At 35.1% G+C, this 20,240-nt stretch overlaps 1 protein-coding gene across 4 annotated transcripts in view; it reads right to left on the reverse strand.

Annotated features, from left to right (window-relative positions):
* The window catches only part of LNPK (lunapark, ER junction formation factor), a 47,775-nt gene that overhangs the window by 17,390 nt on the left and 10,145 nt on the right, over nucleotides 1-20,240 (reverse strand). For all 4 annotated transcript variants that reach the window (XR_009958744.1, XM_062578429.1, XM_062578428.1 and 1 more), the window contains exons 5-9: nucleotides 19,437-19,495; nucleotides 16,724-16,764; nucleotides 10,083-10,163; nucleotides 9,938-9,989; nucleotides 4,816-5,040 (exon numbers count right to left, since the gene is read on the reverse strand). Coding sequence is in view for 3 of the 4 variants with exons in the window: in XM_062578429.1 (XP_062434413.1) it covers nucleotides 4,816-5,040; nucleotides 9,938-9,989; nucleotides 10,083-10,163; nucleotides 16,724-16,764; nucleotides 19,437-19,495 (458 nt within the window). In the remaining variant the exon portion in view is untranslated. The remainder of the gene's footprint in view (nucleotides 1-4,815; nucleotides 5,041-9,937; nucleotides 9,990-10,082; nucleotides 10,164-16,723; nucleotides 16,765-19,436; nucleotides 19,496-20,240) is intronic.

The raw sequence follows: 20,240 nt of genomic DNA on the forward strand, positions 1-20,240 counted from the left end.
CCACATTTGACAAAACGGTATATACTTTCAATTTTATGCTTAGTCAAAGTCAGAATGTCATTGTTAATACCCATGTGTTTAATAAATAACAAAACAAAACTCCTTTAAAAACAGGTAATACCAAGCAATAGTTGCTACCAGTTTTGCTTATACATGGCAAAAAACAGAGACCAAGAACAAACACTTTCCCTTCCACTGACAGAAGTTTTAAAGCATCTGATCTACTGTACAAAAACATCTGCCAATTTCTATTTTCGTAGAGAGCTTTGAGCTCTTATATTTACCTTCTCTTCCAGCCTTAATACAGAAGATGCTAAGCATACAAGTAAAACATGGTCTGGTAAGGAATTAAGTCTAAGTCATCAAGACATCACCATACAAATAACCAAGTATCTGAAACTGTTTTCCAAGGCCACACTACTGGCCAAGAGAGATTTTAGACAAGAGTAGAAGTTACATAATTTTCACAAATTTAAAGAGCTTAGCATATTCCAGCGACTCATACTGCCTCCTACTTTCCTGTTAGTACTTGCCACTACAAATAAAAACTTTATCCATTTTAATGGGATAACACTTTTGCTTTTAACCCTATGCTACAAAATAGCTTTCCCAACATTGACATTTCACATTACAATGCTCGTAGGCTACAGATGAGGTTTGAAAGTTTGTCTGGTAGGATAGTTTCAGTTTAATCCCTTAACTGGGTGTCCATTTAGCAGTCCACATTAGATGAAGGTCACACACTTCCTGCCCCTCCAAAGCACTGACACCTAGGTTCTGGGTTGCAATTAGTCTTCAGTACAGAAAGGGTTCTGCAGACTATTAAGCAGTCCTGACATACCTCCACACTCACATGGAGGAGAGATTCTTTCCAAGACCACACACCACATATATATATGTATATATACACACACCCAAAAGTCCATCCAATAGTTCAGAAAGTATGTCAAATATGCCAAACCATGGAATGGCTAACTAGATCACTGCCATCCTCTAGAGAAAGAATACCTCTCACTGGACAGTGCTATCACCTCACATAGCACCATATACCTTTAATTCTAGATAGCTTGTGCTGTTGCTACAGTTTTGCTTGTCAATGAAAAACCATGTAACAGTCTGAAGCCACGCAAGAACTTATTCTTAGAAGTAAAAGCTTCAAGGCACTGAAAGTAACCAGAGTTTCTCAGGAAAAACTTCTGGCTGGTAGCTATTCTTACTATATCCAGCAAGAACAGACATAAATGGTATGGCTCAAAAGGAGAACATTTGGTAACTGCAGATTCAGTTTCTGATTCTCTTAAGTCTGCTATATGGTTCCAGTAATTTTCTTGGGAATATTTGTTTCACAGAATGCCCCCACATAATGCCCAATAAACAGACGTGGAAGCTGAGTATAACAAACTAAACACACTGCTCCAAGACACAAGAAGTATTTTAAAGAAAACCTAAATAAAGGACTATACCAAGGGAGCAGAGTTTGTTGATAAGCTGAACTAATTTGGAAGGACATTTAATTCAAAAATAGCATGGAAAAACAGTGGACTTCAAACTTCTCAGAGGAGTTTCATTATAGCATCCGAGTTGCTATAATGGACAACAGTGGGGCATGCCTGAAGTCATAACTTCCAACAGGGTAGTTCATTTTTTTTTATATATATATATATATAAAGGCATGTATAGAAGTAGTATGTACCCATAAGCACATACACACACAAAAATAGCACAGTAAGTCTCTAGTAAGCTGATCCAAAATGGACTTTATGTTTAAATATAGCAGTAAATGTAACTGCCAGCAACTATCATTCCAAATCTATCTTTTAATCACCACAGATTGGACAAAACAAAGGAAAATAGGTTATGGCAAACAATTAAGATTATGGCCTGCAGTTTAATCACCATGTAGAGCCAAACCTAAATCCCCTACAGCAAACAGCAGGAACATTGTTTCACAAACCACCAAGATTTTGGTAAATGTCTTCCTGAAGTGCTACATGTTGAATGATTAATCTTGCAATTAAGGTTACAATATTTCTAAAAGCACAGACTTTCAAAACTTAAGTTTTCTCCTCCAATCAATATTAGACAACTGAAATAGAAGGAATATCCTAGTCTTTATAGGCACAACAAAATTTGCTGAGAACACTAATTTACAACTTCGATAAGTACAACATCATTTCCCTCAGAACAAGTGTTTTTAAAATAACCCCGTTTTCACAAACAAAAGAACTGATAAAGAGAAAGAAAACAGTGAATACATTCAAGTTATTCCATCAACAAGAGCCAAGATTAAAAACCATCTCAAAGCAGTAAGTCAGGACAAACTCAATGCAACATCTACTGGGTCTTACATTTCATTTTACAGATTCTAAGAGCTCTCAGGAGAAGATTTCAAGCAAAATATATTTTCCAAGGCTTCACACTGACAGAGGCTATGCTTCCATTAAAAAAAGTTAATGGAAAACACTCAATATAGGTATGAAGGTAAAGAACACTGATACAACATGCAAAAGAGCTCTGGAATAATTTTGTAAATATTTAGTTAAAACTCAAGCATGTTTGAGCATTAGTGTTCAACAGATTGAATTTTCATATGACTTGTATACTACCAACATATGAAAGTTTCCAGAAGTTAATAAGTTGAAAAGTAAAGGTATGTCAAAATACAAAACATTAAAAAAAACATGCTCCAAGAGTATCTTCAATTACCTGTCTACTAAAAACTCAAACCAAGCATCTTGGTTCTCATGCTGTTATGGACACCAGTAATTAATATAAACATCAAAAGCAATCATTGTAGAAAGATTGGTCATTTTTGCAAAGCTTGGCAAACTCTCAACTACCTGCTGGTTATTAATTTTCAAACATATGGGAGCTCTGTGGTAATACACATTAAATTGATTCTCCTCTACAAAATATAGTATAATGAAAATGAATTATTAATCTTCTCTACTTTGGAGATAATTAAGGCTATTCATATTTGTTGCAAGCCGTGCGTAAACTTAGATGTAATGATAGTACTCTCAGGAACAGAATTTACACACTTCTCACCATATCTGTGAGGAAGATCTTATATGCCCAGAAAATTTGGGCAGATTTAGGAAAACAGGGCTTCCTTATCAGCTGAAAATTCCAGTGACTTCCATCTGAATACATGACAAAGCACTAAGCTTGTTCAAGATCCAGTTACTATTGGGAAGAAAAAAAAAAAAAACACATGTCCATAAAGTATTACTACAAAACCCGCACTAAGATTTTTTAAAAATTAACAGAGTTGGCATCTGTCCCTTGGAAAAAAAATCCCATTAATTTTGAACCATTTCTGCAGTTAAGGTGGAAATGTAGTACAATGTATGCAGTTTGCCTGAATCTCTCCTTATAGGAAAACACACTGTATCATACAGTTGGTATTACAGCATTATTTAGGCAGCTTCTTAACCAAGAAGGTGCTTGGAATTTTAAACTCATTATGACACTTTTAGTAAAGAGGTTTCAGTAAACTAATTTGAAATCAGATGCCCAGTATCCTGCTGTGAACAGCTTATTTTTGATACCTTCAAGATGATCAAAATTTGTTAAATTCACCTTTACATTTCAATTCACGACTGAAAAACAGTATTAGCAGTTTCATAAAGATCAACAGTTACTAACCAAAAAAATAAGGCTTAACAGACTCTACAAAGAAGTGATCACAGCTTCTTCAGAAGACAAGTTTATTCACAATGCTAAACACTATGAATAGATATTCTGAAATCCAGCTGCCCAATTTTTTCCACTGAGAGACAGGGTATCAATGTACTATGTACAGCCCTATTTTTAGATTGTATCATGCAAGTAAATACAGCTAGTAAGACTTCAGTTTCTTAAAGTTGAAATCAGAGACACAAGTCAAGAACTATTCTTTACCATTGCCTAAAGAGGGAAAAAAACGACTATTACAATAATGTTCAAAAGAATTCTGGCAAGTTGTGTCCTTTCTATATTCAAGATAGTTTTAATTCCTCTGTCTTGTGATAGAATTGCCAGACATCCCAGAACAAATGAAAGGCCTGGCACTAAACCATACAGTCCTACTATCCCTGAGCAGAACAAGAACAAAATCCCCCCAAAGCTAACTTTGATATCCCTCGTGTGAAATTCTCTTCACATTTGATTTGAAAAAACCCACCCAATCTGAATACGAGCTAAGAATCCAGGGAAAAGCATTTTCAGGGTACAAAACTAATTCAGAAGAGCATTCACTTCTACAAGATCTCAACCAAACTGTTGCTAAACTTTTGACTACTGCACCAAACTGACACACAACTTTAGAAAAATTCAGCTACAAGGCAAAGACAACTTTTCCAGAGTATTCAGTTTTTTAAACTTTAATCTATGCTACATTAAAATCTCTGCTAGAACAAAAATTTAAATAAGTGTCAAGATGCATGTTAGAAAATATGTGCAGGGTTTAGTGAGAAACATGACTGTATTCTGAAAGCATTCTCTGTACCTGATTTATATAAATGTAGAGCTCCCCTAAACCAAGGACATAAAAAGGTATGCTATATTGTTGACTACAGAATACTGCAAAGTTTTATTGCCATTTAAACAAAGAAGCCATAACAGTTAAATGAGCTCAGGCAATAGGTTTCAGCATCAAAAGGTGCCAGCTGTAAAGAGTTATGGCTAATTGAATATGGAACTCCCACTTAATCAGATAACTGCTCTGCTATTTCCAAATGAAATGCCATTTCCATACTGTCTGAAAATGGCCTATTTTATTGGTAACCAGAGAAAACAATATAAACTGTAAATAACATTAAGTGCTCTGTTTACCCATTCCAGGCACTGAAGTAGCAGGGGACCCAGGGCGTCTTGGTAAAACATTTGATTGCACGGATGGCACAACAGTTCTTTCTGGGGGTCCGCTCAGAGCTGATAGGTCTCTCTGCAGATTAGGAGATGCTGTTACCGGAACTGGTGATTTTGGAGAGCCTTGTCTAGCAGTTGCTGAAGAAGGCGTAGAAGCATTTCTTTGAGCGGTGGTCCTCTGACGGATTTCTGTCAAGAACACATGCATACTGAATTTAAAATCTAGCAGTATAATAAACAAGAAATTAGTTAAAGCACATTAATATTGCTGTTCTAATCAGCACAGAAATAACCTAGTCAAACAAAACCAGAAAGGCTTATAACCAAAGACCACCAGCTGCCTGCAAAGTATGCCATAGAAATAAAACTCAAGCAGAATGCATTTTAATAGCAATGATCATTAACTTTTATACACTCAGTCTTCCAGAAGAAAGTTAGCAGATACTTACTATTCAACTGCATACTCTAAAACAGAAAATATGGAGCCATGAACAGCTAGATTCAACCAACAATGCAGAAGCAGAACTGACCATTATTTTTACCCCCTGGTTTAAATATGCTTCCAAATACTTTGTCTTCCACATGATCTAAAATTATTCTGCTAATGTCTATAATATCTAGGCTAAATGCTCAGAGTTATTGGATTTTTTTTTCCAGATTGGCTAAACAAAATAGTTCCAGAACCAGAACAAGCTACTAGGTCATACAACTTCATTCACTCTGTTCAACAACACTACCAACAGGACACTTGCCTGGATTATCACAGAACATGAATGGGTTCTAAAGGAATGCAGTTACTTTTCTCTTCCCACTCCACTGTCAGACAGTTACTATTAAGTCACAGTTATATATATATATAAAAAAAACACACACTTAAATTTCTTCAGCTGCTCTTACCTAAAAAGCGTTCTCATTAACACCTATGGGAATATCATCCCAATAAAACATTAAGGTTTGGATATTATACAAATATACAAAGACTTGAAGTTCCATTACACTTATACACAAGTTTACCAAAATGAACCAGGCTCAGGAGCAGGTTCTGCTATCATCCACTACACCTATTCACCTCCAATTGCAGAGCTTTTGAAATATACTAACACAACAAATCAACCTGAAGTTTAACCCTCCCTTCAGGACTGCAGACATTCACATGGTTAACAAGTGAGAACACAGTCTATAAAAGGCATACCCAAAAGAGCATTTAAACCTAAACCTACAGAGTAACACCATTTCCAGCACCCACCTATTTGCAATCAGCTTGCTTAGATACCTTGACAAATGAAATTTATCAGAACTGGACTTTAACTTAATCCTCTTGAAGAGTTGCAAGATTAGAGATTTTAATCTGTTGATTTTGTGACAACTAGGAGATTTTAAATTCTTAACAGGCACTTTAGAATTCCACCAGCAGTTGCCTGGCCACAGGAGATAGATGGGTGTGCTGAACTTCAGAATGATTCCTGTCCCTGAAAATAAAGTATTACCCCATAATATATAATCCCATTTATTTATTATACGATTGCCCCAGTGGGGGCTGGGGTGATGTCAGCTTATGCCAGGTAAGGAAGAGTTCTGATCAGTGGGTCAAACAGAAGTTCATTTGGGAAAGTCACCAAAATCTAGAGCCATGAACTGGTACCACATGTATGCTGTTTTCTTGTCTACTTATCTGTACATTTAATTAGGATTAATATCCACCAAAAAGAGAAAGACAACTCAGGTAACTCCAGTCTGAATCATGCAGAAACGGAGAATGCTTGAGGACCTTTGGAGACCTAGTCCAATCCCCCTACTCAAGTGGGTCTCTTCCAACCTCAAGCATTCTGCGTTTGCATAAAGAGACAGATTTTCCTAAACATTCTTTGTGCATCTGCAAACCACCTGTACAAAGACAGATAAATAACTTAAATTCTGAGACCACCAAGGTCCACTTGCACTGAATACTGACTCATAAGCAGACACTAATGAAAAGGGCAACTCACAACTGATCATTCAATATGAGTTCTTAAAGAACATTCAAATATTGCCAATGGTGGAACAGCCATATCTTTCACATTTACGAGCATACATATTTTTCTCCCTCACATTGAAAACTTCTATTTTTGCAGAGAAAAAAATGCATTGTTTTTCCAGTGTTAGTGCAAGGGAAAAGAGCACAGTGCAGGTCAGTATGTTTTTGGATTTAGTAGCAAAATTAGGAATTTTCACAGAATCAGTAAGGTTGGAAGGACCTCTGGAGATCATCTAGTCAAACCTCCCTGCTCAAGCAGGGTCACCTAGAGCATGTTAGACAGGGCTGCATCCATGTGGGTTTTGAATATCTCCAGAGAAGGAGACTCCACAACCTCTCTGGGCAACCCGTTCCAGTGCTCTGGAATTTTCTTCCTTCTTTCTGATGCCCTCACATATCTCTCAGCTCGCAGTCATCAGTACTTGCTTTTTAAGATTATGCAGCGATCTCACTTACATTACAGGCCTGCTAACAGTTGTATCAACACAACTGAGGGAACTGCTATCAACAACAGAATATTGTTGATATGTATTTATATCACTGTTGATTTTTAAGTGCATTTTCTTGATACAGCCAGATTACTAAATAACTACCTGCTTATTTCTAATTCTCAAAATTTTTGAACAGATCAAATTGCACTTTAAAGGCTTTCAAATTCCTTTTCCTTTTGGATTTACAGGTGTTTAATCCCAAACTCAAGATTTACATGAAACTTCAGTCAAGACTACAATTATTTAATAGGTGTCAAAATGCCAAAAAAAAAAGACACAAAAATTAAGAGCCAGAAGAAAGAATATTGGGGCACTATGATCTTTTTTTCAGAGAACGAACTACTCTCTAATTCTGATCCACTAAATCTTTGTAGTAATTGCAGTGGAAATCACAAGTTTACAAGTTTCAGCTAAGTTAAAAACATACCAACTAACTTTTCATCAACTGCCTCATATACATTGAGTCCAAAATGATCATGCGTTGGTCATCATTCACTCTCCTTTGAGAAAAGCTCAGACAACTCCTCAGCAACAATTTCATTCTACAAATCTATTCCTATTCTACCACATTTACTAACACAGGCCACAGCCTACAGTGCCGTTCTTCCAGAAATGCTTTTAATTCAGCTCTCTCAGAAGCACTCTCTCATATTCCTGCTATTAACAGTCCAGTCAAAATCAGTGTACTACATGCTGGACCCAACTGATCAGCTTTTGACTATTTCAGAACCTTGTACAAAAAGCAAGCGTACTATGTTTTATAAACATACGCAAGACTAGCTATTACAGATAGAGCAACTTAATTGTCACCACTGCTAATCTCAGTCTGCCACAGAAACAAAGAATATCACTTTTCACAATCTTCAAGAATGCTGACAATCTCTTAAAAAAGCCAGGATGACTAAAGACTTCACTGTCCATTTGATTTATAGTTAATTAATCCAAAACATAATCAGTACATGCCAGTATCTACATTTTTATTCTAGGTTTTTTGCTGCAGTTAATCTCAGCTACCACAAATTAAAATTAACAACTTACCCATAAACTAATCTTAGATGTATATTTTCAGCCCCAAGAAAGACACAGTGAAAAGAATTTACTATAACATTAACCGAAAGCTAAGTCCCAACACATTTACAACTATGTCCTACAGAAAACTAGGGATTTAATATGCTAGTCTATGTCTACAGACAGCTACTCTTTCACAGATATCTTTGAATGTATTACATCTTTGAAGATCTCCAGATCTCTAAGTAAAAACATTTCCAGGAAGTTTCATTCTCTATAACCAGTGTTACTTGCATTCTACAAATAAATGTCACCTTAGTTTGGAGCTGATTTCTAATGCATCTTACTAAGAAGAAGAAACATAAGTTAAAAAATATTCTACCTAAACATTACAGGTATGACAGAAAATTCTTGGCAACAACCCATGACCTATACCAAGGAAAAACAAAATACTGTGACAGAATGGGCCCTCAGCCTTAAGAAGGCATGAATGCTACAGAACTAGAATGATGCAAGTGACAGGTAAGGAGCAAACTTAAAGAAAAGCTGATGTGCCTACTAGAAAAAGATAAAAACTTGACTGCGAACACACCACACTGCAACTACTCACTGAACATCAACAAGTAAGGACAGGTATTTTAATGACAATTTCAAGTAAAGCAAGAAGAACAAAATAGTACATTTGGCCATGCAGAAAAGAGCTTACAGAACACCACTGTTAGTAAATCCAGTTGCCATGCACCCATCAAAACTGGCACTTCAAGAGTGAAAAGATGAACATAAATGAGTTCAGGTACTTCAAAGCCTTTAGGCTAGAAGTATTAATATTACTGCAACTAACTACAGCATGTCATACTTAAATTTGAGAAAAGCTTAAGGTTCTTTGTATTAAATATCCACAACCTTATTCCCCCAAAAATTTGCAGCTGATGTTTTCAATGCAAACACTCTGCTGGGGTGGGGAAGAGAGACCTTTATTTCTTTTCAATCTATAAATCTCTATATGTAATCTAGAAACAAGGCTTCATTGAAATGCATGTTGCAATTTATTTCCATTTCTTTTTCTTTTATGCAACAGCATCTTTAAGTGTGACAATCTAAAGAAGTAAAGAACTGTTCATTTTTAGCATCTAGAAAGTATTTGATTTCTGCATTAGCTTTGTGGTATCTCTCTATCCACTATATAAAAGTAGTTTAAAGGCTGCATTAGTAATGTCTGATTAGAAAGAAACAGTAATAGAATTGAAAAGCCAATGAACATTACATAATATTTCTGATAGCCATTCAGTATTCTAGAAAAATTAGGAGTAGATATTCAGCAGGCCGCAAGGATCTGCTTCTCTATGCATCAGCATCAAGCAGCATTAAGCATTCTGCTAGGTGAAATAGCATCAGTCTTTGATGCATTATTTGAAAAATAAAAAACACTAATGGGTACAGTTTAACAAACAGTCTACTAACCCTAGAAAAGATTATCAACCTACAAGTTTATCACAGAGAGACTTCTATAGCAGATACTACTATGAAAGATGAGCATCTATGCTAAAGAGCAGCCATTTTACAGGGCTATTACCTTGTCCAGGTCTGGGGGTTGCAGATGTTCCAGCAGATGGGAGCTCAGCCTCCTGCCAATTAATTATAAATTACATCATGCAAATGTCCAGCTCCATGGTCTCTTTTATATTAAGGCAGTATCAACACCATTTGCAATGCAATACCTTTGCATTTGATTCTGGATCAAATCTCTCAAGAATTAATTTTGCAGTCTTGTAGGTTTCCTTCTCCATTACTTCTTCAAGCTGGAAGCAAAGAGTTCCACGTCAAAAGAGAATTCTTCAAAATATTTCCCCCCTTTATCACCTCCCACTACTGGCAACAAAGTTAGCAAATTTGGAAATCATACCAATGAACCAGTGTCATGCTCAGACACCTTCATATTTACTGTACTCATAAGGAAATGAAATTTTGCTTTAAGGAAAAGGTACTAAGCTTTAATGGGCCACCTGTATTTAACAGCTTTATTGCAAGGAAACACCAAATATTGTTAATTGTTTACATATAATGAGGAGAATAATTACATGCACCAACTTCAATAATAGAATGTGCAAAATTCTATCAGCCATCATTATTGGAAGTTATTAGACATGACAAGCGAATGACAGGCAATTCCTTAGATTTATTTCCTCATGGCACTTAATGCTATTAATTTAAGGAAGGTTGTTAACCAAGTGCTTTACAGAATAAAGTCTCTGGGCCAGTTAACTGCTGTCAGCATTGATTTTAGATTATTTATTAGCAGAAGCAATTAGCTTGCTGCAAATACTATGAAAACTCACTAACTAGAGAACAGCCATGGAATTTGCTCAAATGACTTTAAAGGCTGGATCTCCACCTTTACAGTGAACCAAACTGCTTTTCAGAAAAAAGTGAACATGTTAAGAATTTAAATAAAAAATTTACTGAGAACTATGCATACTTCAGGAAGCATAATTAAAGCACTTCATTATTACAGCATTTTATTTACAATGCACTCAAGCAGCTTTATAGCTAATACACAGGCTTAATTAAAAAAATAATCACAAGTAAAGTATCATTTTAGTGGTTAATAACCAACATTAGGAGCAGCTTAACTCTAAACCACAAATAGCTGAAGTTATGACAAATAGCTAACATTTTACAATAGCTTAAAGAGACTTTTCTCTCTAGATATGCCGATCAATGGCCACATTCACATTGAGGAGGCTGTTTGTTTAAGTTTGGTTGTTGGCATAAACAGTGAAACAGAAAAGGTCAGTGGTCAAAGAATTAAGTTCTCAAACCCATCTATCATTGCTAAAATAACAAATAATGCACGTTTACATAACTTTTAGGTCATTATTTTGCAAGTGAGAAACCAAGATTTCAGTCATTTTGTGCTATATAGATATATTGTGGTGGTTTTACCTTTACATAGACTTCAAACTGTAAGTAAAATTCACTCCAACTAATGGATTTGCAGTATCCATTTAATGGCTCACTCCTACACACACTAGCAGACATTTAAGGCAAGATACTATACAGGCTGTTAATTAAGGACAGCTGAAAGAAAAGGGAGTGAATAGGGAAGTAAAAAAAAAAATTAATTTCCTAAACTTGTATTTCAGCAGGACTTTGGATTTCACCCAGTAACTTCGTAAAAAAGTCTGTTAACAAGATCAGAATTAAGGGTCTAACATGGGGGAAAATATTTATTACTCAAAGGTGGAACCCATAGATAACCTCGCACATTAAAGGGTTAGCATTGACAATCAGCATCCAAACCTTGCCACCAAACCAAAGTGAGAATCCCAAGTCCCTCTACATCACTAATGAACAAAGCACACAGTCTTTTTGGGTCCCTTCTTTGTAGTCAAAAAGAAAGTGAGGAATAACCTTTAGCAGGACAAGATGATATTTAGGAAAAGAAAAAAGGATTCCACAATCCCCTGACACTATCTACTATGCTTTTTTTCTGAACCAGTAACTAAAAGGATGGTAGTTATTCATGTATTACTGGTTTTACAAAGTTAATAATATATATTATTTTGACACAGAAAAATTCAGCTCATCACATGATTCAGATGTCACCTAGTTATTCTTCATATTTTCAAATTAATGGATATTTTCAAGAAGTTAATCATATTTTGAAATTCATGCATAGCTTCACAATTCTAGTAATGTTGAATATGAGCAGTAACAGTTGCACAACTGCCCTTCTTGAGAATTTACAGAAAATGTCAATTCCCACAGTCAGACTTCTGGGATATATTTTTTTAGAACTGATTTGAATATGGCTGACAATACCAAACACGGAATCTAACAGGTCACAGACCTTACCTAGTCTTTGAATAAATTGGTATAAATACTAGATATAAAAAAAGGTTCAAGTGCATAAAAATCTGGATATTTATCTCAATTTGCACAGTAGAAGCTGGCTTATGCACTGCCATAGCAGGTTCACTTACAAATGCAAATCAACATACCAACTCCTGGATCATGCACCGAACCTACAGACGTCACCTCAGAAAAGACAAACCTAGTTCTGAGCACTGGCTCACTAACAGAGAACTGCTTGACTCTTCCTGATCTTTTCCATAATACTGTTAGCTCCAAAATTTTTCCCACAAAAATGCTTTCTACTTTCTGCCAAAGACTAATTCACAGTCTATTATTATCCAGTTGAAATGCACAGTAACCAGACTCACAAGTGAAATATCTATGACTGTTAATAGCTCCCTAACCATGAATTTTCAAAGTCTTTTATGGAATTAACCATATCTTAATAAAGAAACATGGTCACGTACCATGTTTTCTCCTATGAATAATTGCATGGATGGCCTCCTTTCCAATTGGCAAGTAAACAGAATTCCTGCAGCAACTATATCAGTTGCTTATATTGAAGAGTAATACATGTTAAGCTTCTTGTAATGCGAGCTAGCAACTGGAAATTTGAAGCACCGACACAGTGCAGATTGCTTATTCTTCATATCACCACATAAGTTCCCAAACTAAACAACTTGGCGTATCAAACACAGCTGGAGAGCTATTTTTTCTGTGTTCAAAGCTATAAGCTTTGTTTCAGTCTATTATAAGATAGGTAAGCACATAGAGCAAAGATGCCTTAAAATAGGAAATAAAACAAACAGTTTAATCCATAAAATTAGTATATACTCAGGGTATATCTTACAATCTTGTGTTTTGGTAAAAAACACAAATAACTTTTTGTGAACACTGCAATCCAATCACCTCTCAGTAAAAATGATTCTTCATTACAGATTGAGCTTCAGCTTGCAAGTTCTCAGTAGGCTAAGATATACCATATAGAGAAGAGTAGGTTTGCAAGGTGGTTATTAATTCCAAACAAAATTTTTGTCATATATGGAAGGTTATCAAAAGTATCTGCAGTCTTCTATGCCTGGAACACAAAGTTCATTCAAATTGTATTCCATAGCAAAATTTGTATGTTGCTTTTAAAATAACTCCAAAGAAGGCTTGAAATTAGACATTTTATTTTTCTTGGGAAATAAACAGATGAAAACCTTAAAAAGTCTTACTTGAAATGGCTAGAAAGACTGTACAAACCTAATATTCCATTCAGACCACTATAACCAAGTAGCTGAGCAAAATTCAGCAAAGTTGAATTCTAGTATCAGCAGAGTAATTGCTACGCTATCTTAGCAACTTTGTCATCAAGCTAAAAATTATCCCATCTTTTTAAGACTGCCACTTCAGGTAAAGTCTCCACCAAATCCCACCTGCAGAAGCTTAACACATCCCATGCCCTTGCATGGTTAAGATGTGTAAGCCTTTGAACTTGCTCCTCTATACACATTCGGACTTAAGGGCTCACGTGGAGGACTCCAAGGGCCAAAATGGCAGCTACACAATCATGAACATAACCAGTATTTCCCTTGCGATTAAGTAGAAAAAAGCCGCATCTTCAGGTAGTTCTGTAATTATAGCTAAGGGACTCAATCTGGCCTCCCATACCATAAAGAAGCACTCAACATGTTCTGAACCACTCACTAGAAAAACAGTACTGCAGAGACTCAGTTCATCTGTGGGAAAAGTATTAAACTCCAACTCAGAATATACTATAGACAATATTAATGGGCATTTCAAGATGAAGCATCTGTATTTTTAATGTCAGATGCTTTTAATCGAAGCTACATGATTAATATCAAAAATTGACTTTTTTTGAACAGAACTGAAGGTTCTGTCAACCAACTAATTGCACACCACCAGGGTACATCTAGTAAACAGGAGCTGACTCCAATATTGATACTTTCCAGTATGTAAGTAAGGTTGTTAAGGAAAAGATGGACTGCATGCCTCTATAGAAAACACAGGTGCCATAACACTTTTTAAGAATAGTCAATTGTCTTAATATAAGAGTTTACCAGCAATCAAGTGACTGAGCTTCAATGAGGTAAAAAACAGCTTTTGTAGCAGACTGTCAGTGTCTGGACAACTATTTGCATTACAAATGAACAGGTAACACTTAAATTACTTGCCCCAGATCCTTTGAGGATCATGATATTAATTTCTTAGTCACTACTTCTACTTTCAAATTCAGTAGCAAGTCAGAGTCTAACAGCAGGAAAAGTGACCCCCTACCTCCTACCATTCCCATTATTTTGCTTAGTGAAGAAGTTTCCATTAAAAAGCAGGAGTTACTACAGTTATTCATAGCCATAGATGAGACTAAGAAAATGAAACTAAAGTGAAACTGGATCTGAACAGCATCTAAAACAGTTATTACATAATGCAATTTCAAAAGTGTTTTTATCCAAGAGCCAACTTTAAATTCTGTCTCATTACCTGCATCTACTTTCAGCTCATTTCAACATGCTAGGTTTCATATATGATGACCAAATTTTAATGCTTAATTGAATACCTTTAAATAATAATAAAACTCCTGGGTAAATCTTTTGAGTCAAATATACTGACATTCTGATTCAAGAGGTTACAATAAGCCTTCAGCAAGGAACTAGATTTAGATACCTACCAGATCTGGAGATAATCATCCACTTCCCCCACCCTGCCCCTCAGATTGAAAGATTACAAGTTATTGGATTTCCTGGGCTGGACAAATACTCAGGACTGTTTTTAACAGTTCTGTTTAGTAGTTTGGCTTTAATGACTAAAGCTGGACATGCCTATATCCTACTAAATCTACATTTTAAGCTTTCACCTCCCCATAGTTACACTGCAATTTCTATACTGTTCACAGAACATTGGCACAGCTGTTTTAACTACTGCCTGCTCTCATGCAATATATAATTTTGCCTCATTCTCATGAGAGAAACATTATCTTCATGCTTTAATAGTACCAATTTCTAGACTATAGTAAAATAAACTCTCCATTATAAATCAGCTCTTATTCTTTCCTAATCTAAATTCTTTATTCAATTATTGTCTTATATTCTAAGGGTGTTAATCTTGCACATAAGTTTGACATTACTGTTCTTCTACAGTAAAACTTACATGATTACAGAAAAGTAAATTAACCGAAATGTAGAAGGTGTTAAATTTAAAACTACAAAAGCTCAAAAGCTGTTTTGTTTTCTAGTGCTGCTTCTGCTTGTAGAATTTTTCTTCTAAAGCAACTCTGTAAATTGGAAAGATTAGTCTAATTTTATGAGAACTATTTAATTGAAATTAGTTAAAAATTTAGCAGTTTATTCCATTCTCAGAAAACGTAAGCGCTTCTGAAGAGATGGTAGAGAGGTGTCAACCACAGAAGTCTGATGTGTGTGTATATGTATATATATAATCTAATATACAGATTAGGAGATAAAATTTTAGTAAATCCTCTTTACCAAAGGACAGTTACATAATTAGGATATAGGCTATTGCTTTTACATCTGTATTTTAACAGTGATTAAAAAAATGGAAGATAAGGAAAAAGAAAAATCACACTTCCTTCCTTGATAGTTATTACATAGACTTCTCTGCTTCAGGATGCTCATTAACAATAAACCCTTATAATTTAAATTTTGGGGTTTTTTATTATTATATCTCTACTGCAAGGTAAGAGATGAAGCCAGCAACAAGGTTAAATAGAGAACTTCTTTCCTTACTTTATGATTAAATAGACATGAAATAGCCTTCAATCTTACAAGCTTTTTGAAGAGTACAAGTCAAATACTTGGAATCTTCTCCTTTCAAAATTCATCTTACTGAGATTAGATGTTGATCAGTTGAAGCAAAAACCTGGTATACACCAGTTTTGTACTGTTAACTCATTCACACAGCTCATAAAATAGATGAGCTCATGAAAAAGGATGGAATAAGACAGAAGATTCTTTCCTCCTGAAAATGTATGTAATCAAAGAAATAGATAATACCAAAAAATAAATAAATGGGAAATAGCAATGCACTGAGGTATCAACAATCTATTACTTGAAGAAAAAAGTGAAACTAGACAAGAACAGAAGTCCTTTCTGCCATATATGAACAAGAAATTAAGTGATAAAGCTACTATTAAAAACACAATTATATGCTGTGTTCTTAAATCAGTGTAACACCTAATACCTTTTATAACCCTAAAGTAAAAGAATTAGTCAGCAATGAGTAGGTTAAAGTACACGTTTTCACCTTCAGGTTAAACAGACTGAATTACCTAACAGAGCTGAAATAGTAACTTATTCTCATACACTTATTCTCTATTTTGCATAGAGAAAACTTTGTGTTGTACCTGAAAAACGTACAGAAAAGAAATGGTAACAGCTCCTCTTCCCCTCAGTTCTTCATCTATATATTACAACCAACCTCAATTTCTAAAGATGTAAAAACACGTAAGCAGACAACAACTAGCTTTACTTGAAGTTTTACTTACTATTTTTTTCTTTTGAGATTTTAAATCTTCCAATGCATCATCTAGAAGAGAAATATACATGCATATTACTTTTTATATTATGAGAGAACTTCAGCATGTACTCTGAACATTTGTTTAGCCCTGTGAGATCAAAGTTGCAAACTGCCCACAAGCAATCCCATGTCAGTAAGCTTTATGTATAGCAACCACGGTTTTTTCACTGAAGTAAATCTTAAATCCTGAAGCAGATTGTAAGTTACAGCCCAGTACTGTCACTTTACATTTGCAACTATTAAAAAGTTTTATGTGCCACTTCTTCATTAAGCAAGCCAATTCTAGCTACAGCCCAGTTTTGACCTACATAAAAACTGGTAAAACATGAACAAAATACGCTTAATCTCATGAGTCAGAGTACAGAAAAATCCTGAGGCCTAAGTTTTAATATATCTGAGTATCAGATTTACTGCCTTTAATATTTCATGCAAGCCTCTTTCACATGCTAGTTTCAAATGTTAGATCGATTTCAAGTTTCAAATTTGAACCTCTATTTCACTCTTCCAATACTTTCAGACTACAGCAAAACCCTAGTCTTACTACAGCAAAACCCTAGTTTTACAAGCTACTAAAGGATCATCTCACTACTAAAGATAAGGGGCATTGTTATAACTAGTAGCCACAACACCTAATCTCATCTCTAAAATGAAGGGATGAGGAGGGAAAAAAAAAAAAAAAGAAGTCAAATGCATTTGAGATTTTCCTGTAAAACAATGAGTTTTCAATGAATGCCAAGCTCCTAGCATTGAAATAAACCACTCTCTTGACATCATCAGTTTTCTACCTCCTTTACAGAGGAAAGAATTTGATTTAAAAAAAAAAAAAAAACTCTTAAATATACATGCTTTTTTTTAAACTCATCTTTTGAGGATTCCCCTCCTTCCCAAAAGCAGAAAACTACAAACAATGGAGAACTATTGAATTAAATAATCAAATTAAATAAGCAAACATTCAGTAATTAGAGAATTAAGTTACTACAGAAACATTACAAATAAAGGAACATACACCAGTTTGTACTTTTGTGGTCATTTACAAACCTGCTTTGATACAATAAACCACTGCATCAAGTACACACCATATTAAAATCGTACATACATCACTTGAAGCAGGGCACTGAACAAGATCTCTTTTGCATTGTGCGGGACCACAGAGGATAGATAATTCCAGGAACACTAAGGCATCCTCTGCTCCACTGAATTTGACATCTGTGTTGGAATACTGCCTCTCAGGCATCTCAACACAAATGAACACCTTGAAATGCACTTCAGTGTGGTATGGTATCACCAGGCAGTCAGACAAGTAGCATAATATGGTCAGCTCTTAACATTTCCTACGAGAAAAGCTGTATTTGGTACAGAAATGCCTAAAAAAATATAGCCTCCCACAAACCAAGGCAATTAGTTTAAAGCGTAGGCAGTTGTTTCTAATCACTAATTTCTGCTTTCAAAAATAATCTCATGAAACAACTTTCCCTTCAAAAGTGGCCAAATGGAAATTACTGCAAGTTATTCTCAAGAAAACAATATATCTTAAACACATTGTTAAAAGAATTCATACCAAAGTAGTAAATAAATGTAAGATCTTTCATTTCCCCACACTTTGATGTCAATAAGTGTAAAGTTTCAACAGTTGTTTGTCTGATCCATCTTAGAAAAGGAATCCCGTAATCTTTCATTATCACTTGTTCTAGTGTTTCATTAGGTATTTCCCTACTTCGGGACATGGCTCCCAAGAATTGTGTAGTTATCCACAGACCTTTAAAGTATTAAATAATCTTCAGTGACTCCATGCATTGTATTCGCTCATCCCAGAATAAAAGACCATCTTCAAGCTATTCAATTGGCAGTTCACTATCTTACCTAGATGATCTGCTTTACTGCTCTAACTTTTGTACTGTTTGATTTCTCCTTTCCAAATAGAGGACTTTCATCTTTGAATGCAGCACTTCACTCTTACCCAGTTACCAGAACAATGCACAAATAATTCCTTTTGAAATATTCCAGAGTGCATTAAAGCATTGTATATACAAGTTCAACAAAAAGGACTAGACTTACTTGGATGCTAAAAATTGCAGTAAATGCTTTTAAACAAACTAGAAAAATGTACATACATTTTTTCCGATTTAGTCATGAAATGCAAATACATATTCATCTTTATAAATGCATCTCACATAATACATTGACAATTTTATTTGTACATAAAATTGTATGCCCTATACTCGCATATCAAATGTAAATGTTAAGTTTCACAAGGATTCCAAAAGTGATGTTGACAAAACCAATCTTGACAAATTAAACTCTCCTGCTATAGATCTCTATATGTAATAGATTAAGATGGTAGAATAATTGCTAAATGAAATTAGAGGAATGACTGCTACTACTACTATTTGTATTTCTTTTCCCTCATTCTTATCTCCACATTTTATTCAATCACACTTTAAAGCATCCTAGCAAGACAGAAAGCTATCATGATTTTACAGTGAAGCAAAATGAGAGGTTAAACCGTTTCTTTCACATTCACTCATGAACCACGTGGCAAAAACAGTTCAGCTAATGCTAAACATTTTAGTGTCAACCAAAAAGGCTACTCTTCTCCTGGAAACCACATTATCAAAATATTTACATTTGCATAGAAAGTCTCATTCTCAATTAATTCCATATGCTTAAAAAAAAATACTTACTATTCCTTTCGGTCCTTTTGGAAAAGAAAAAAATGAGCAGTGTTCTTATAAACCAGATTCTTTAAAACAGAAAGAAGAGTTAATTATATTAAAATATATTACAGTAATCATTTCTTAAGTCATTTAGGAAGCAGGACAGTTCATGTAAAAGATTACCAGACGAGATTTAACTTTGCAAATTCAAAGAACAAATCTTCAAGCAATATTAAAATAGAAAACTAAATGAAACTAGTATCTTGACCACACAGATTGATCTGAATTAAAAATCCAACTGTTTCTATTAAAATAGAATGAAACATTACTCCTACAGGTAGAAACATTAAGGAAGCAGCAACAGCATAGCTTGCTAAATCTTTCTTACAAATCTTTCTTACAAATCTGTTTCAAAACAAAATAGTAGAAAACACTGACTAGTAGAGTAGAAGAAAATACTACAGATTTCACAGAATGGTTGAGGTTGGAAGGGACCTCTGAAGATCATCTAGTCCAACCCCACTGCTCAAGCAAGGTCACCTACAGCAGGCTGCCCAGGACCATGCTCAGACAGCTTTTGAGTATTTCCAAAGATGGAGACTCCACCACCTCTCCAGACAGCTTGTTCCAGTGCTCAGTTACTTTCACAGTTAGAATGTTTTTTCCTTAGATTCAAACAGAGCTTCTTACAATTCAGTTTGTGCCCACTACCTCTCATCCTGTCACTGGGCACTACTGAAAAAGACTCTGGTCCCATCTTCTTTATGCCCTCCCTTCAGATACTTACGCACATTGATAAGATCACACACACTTCTCTGCAGGCTAAACAGT

The sequence above is a fragment of the Rhea pennata genome, chromosome 6, assembly GCF_028389875.1.
Source record: "Rhea pennata isolate bPtePen1 chromosome 6, bPtePen1.pri, whole genome shotgun sequence".
Lineage (NCBI taxonomy): Eukaryota > Metazoa > Chordata > Aves > Rheiformes > Rheidae > Rhea > Rhea pennata.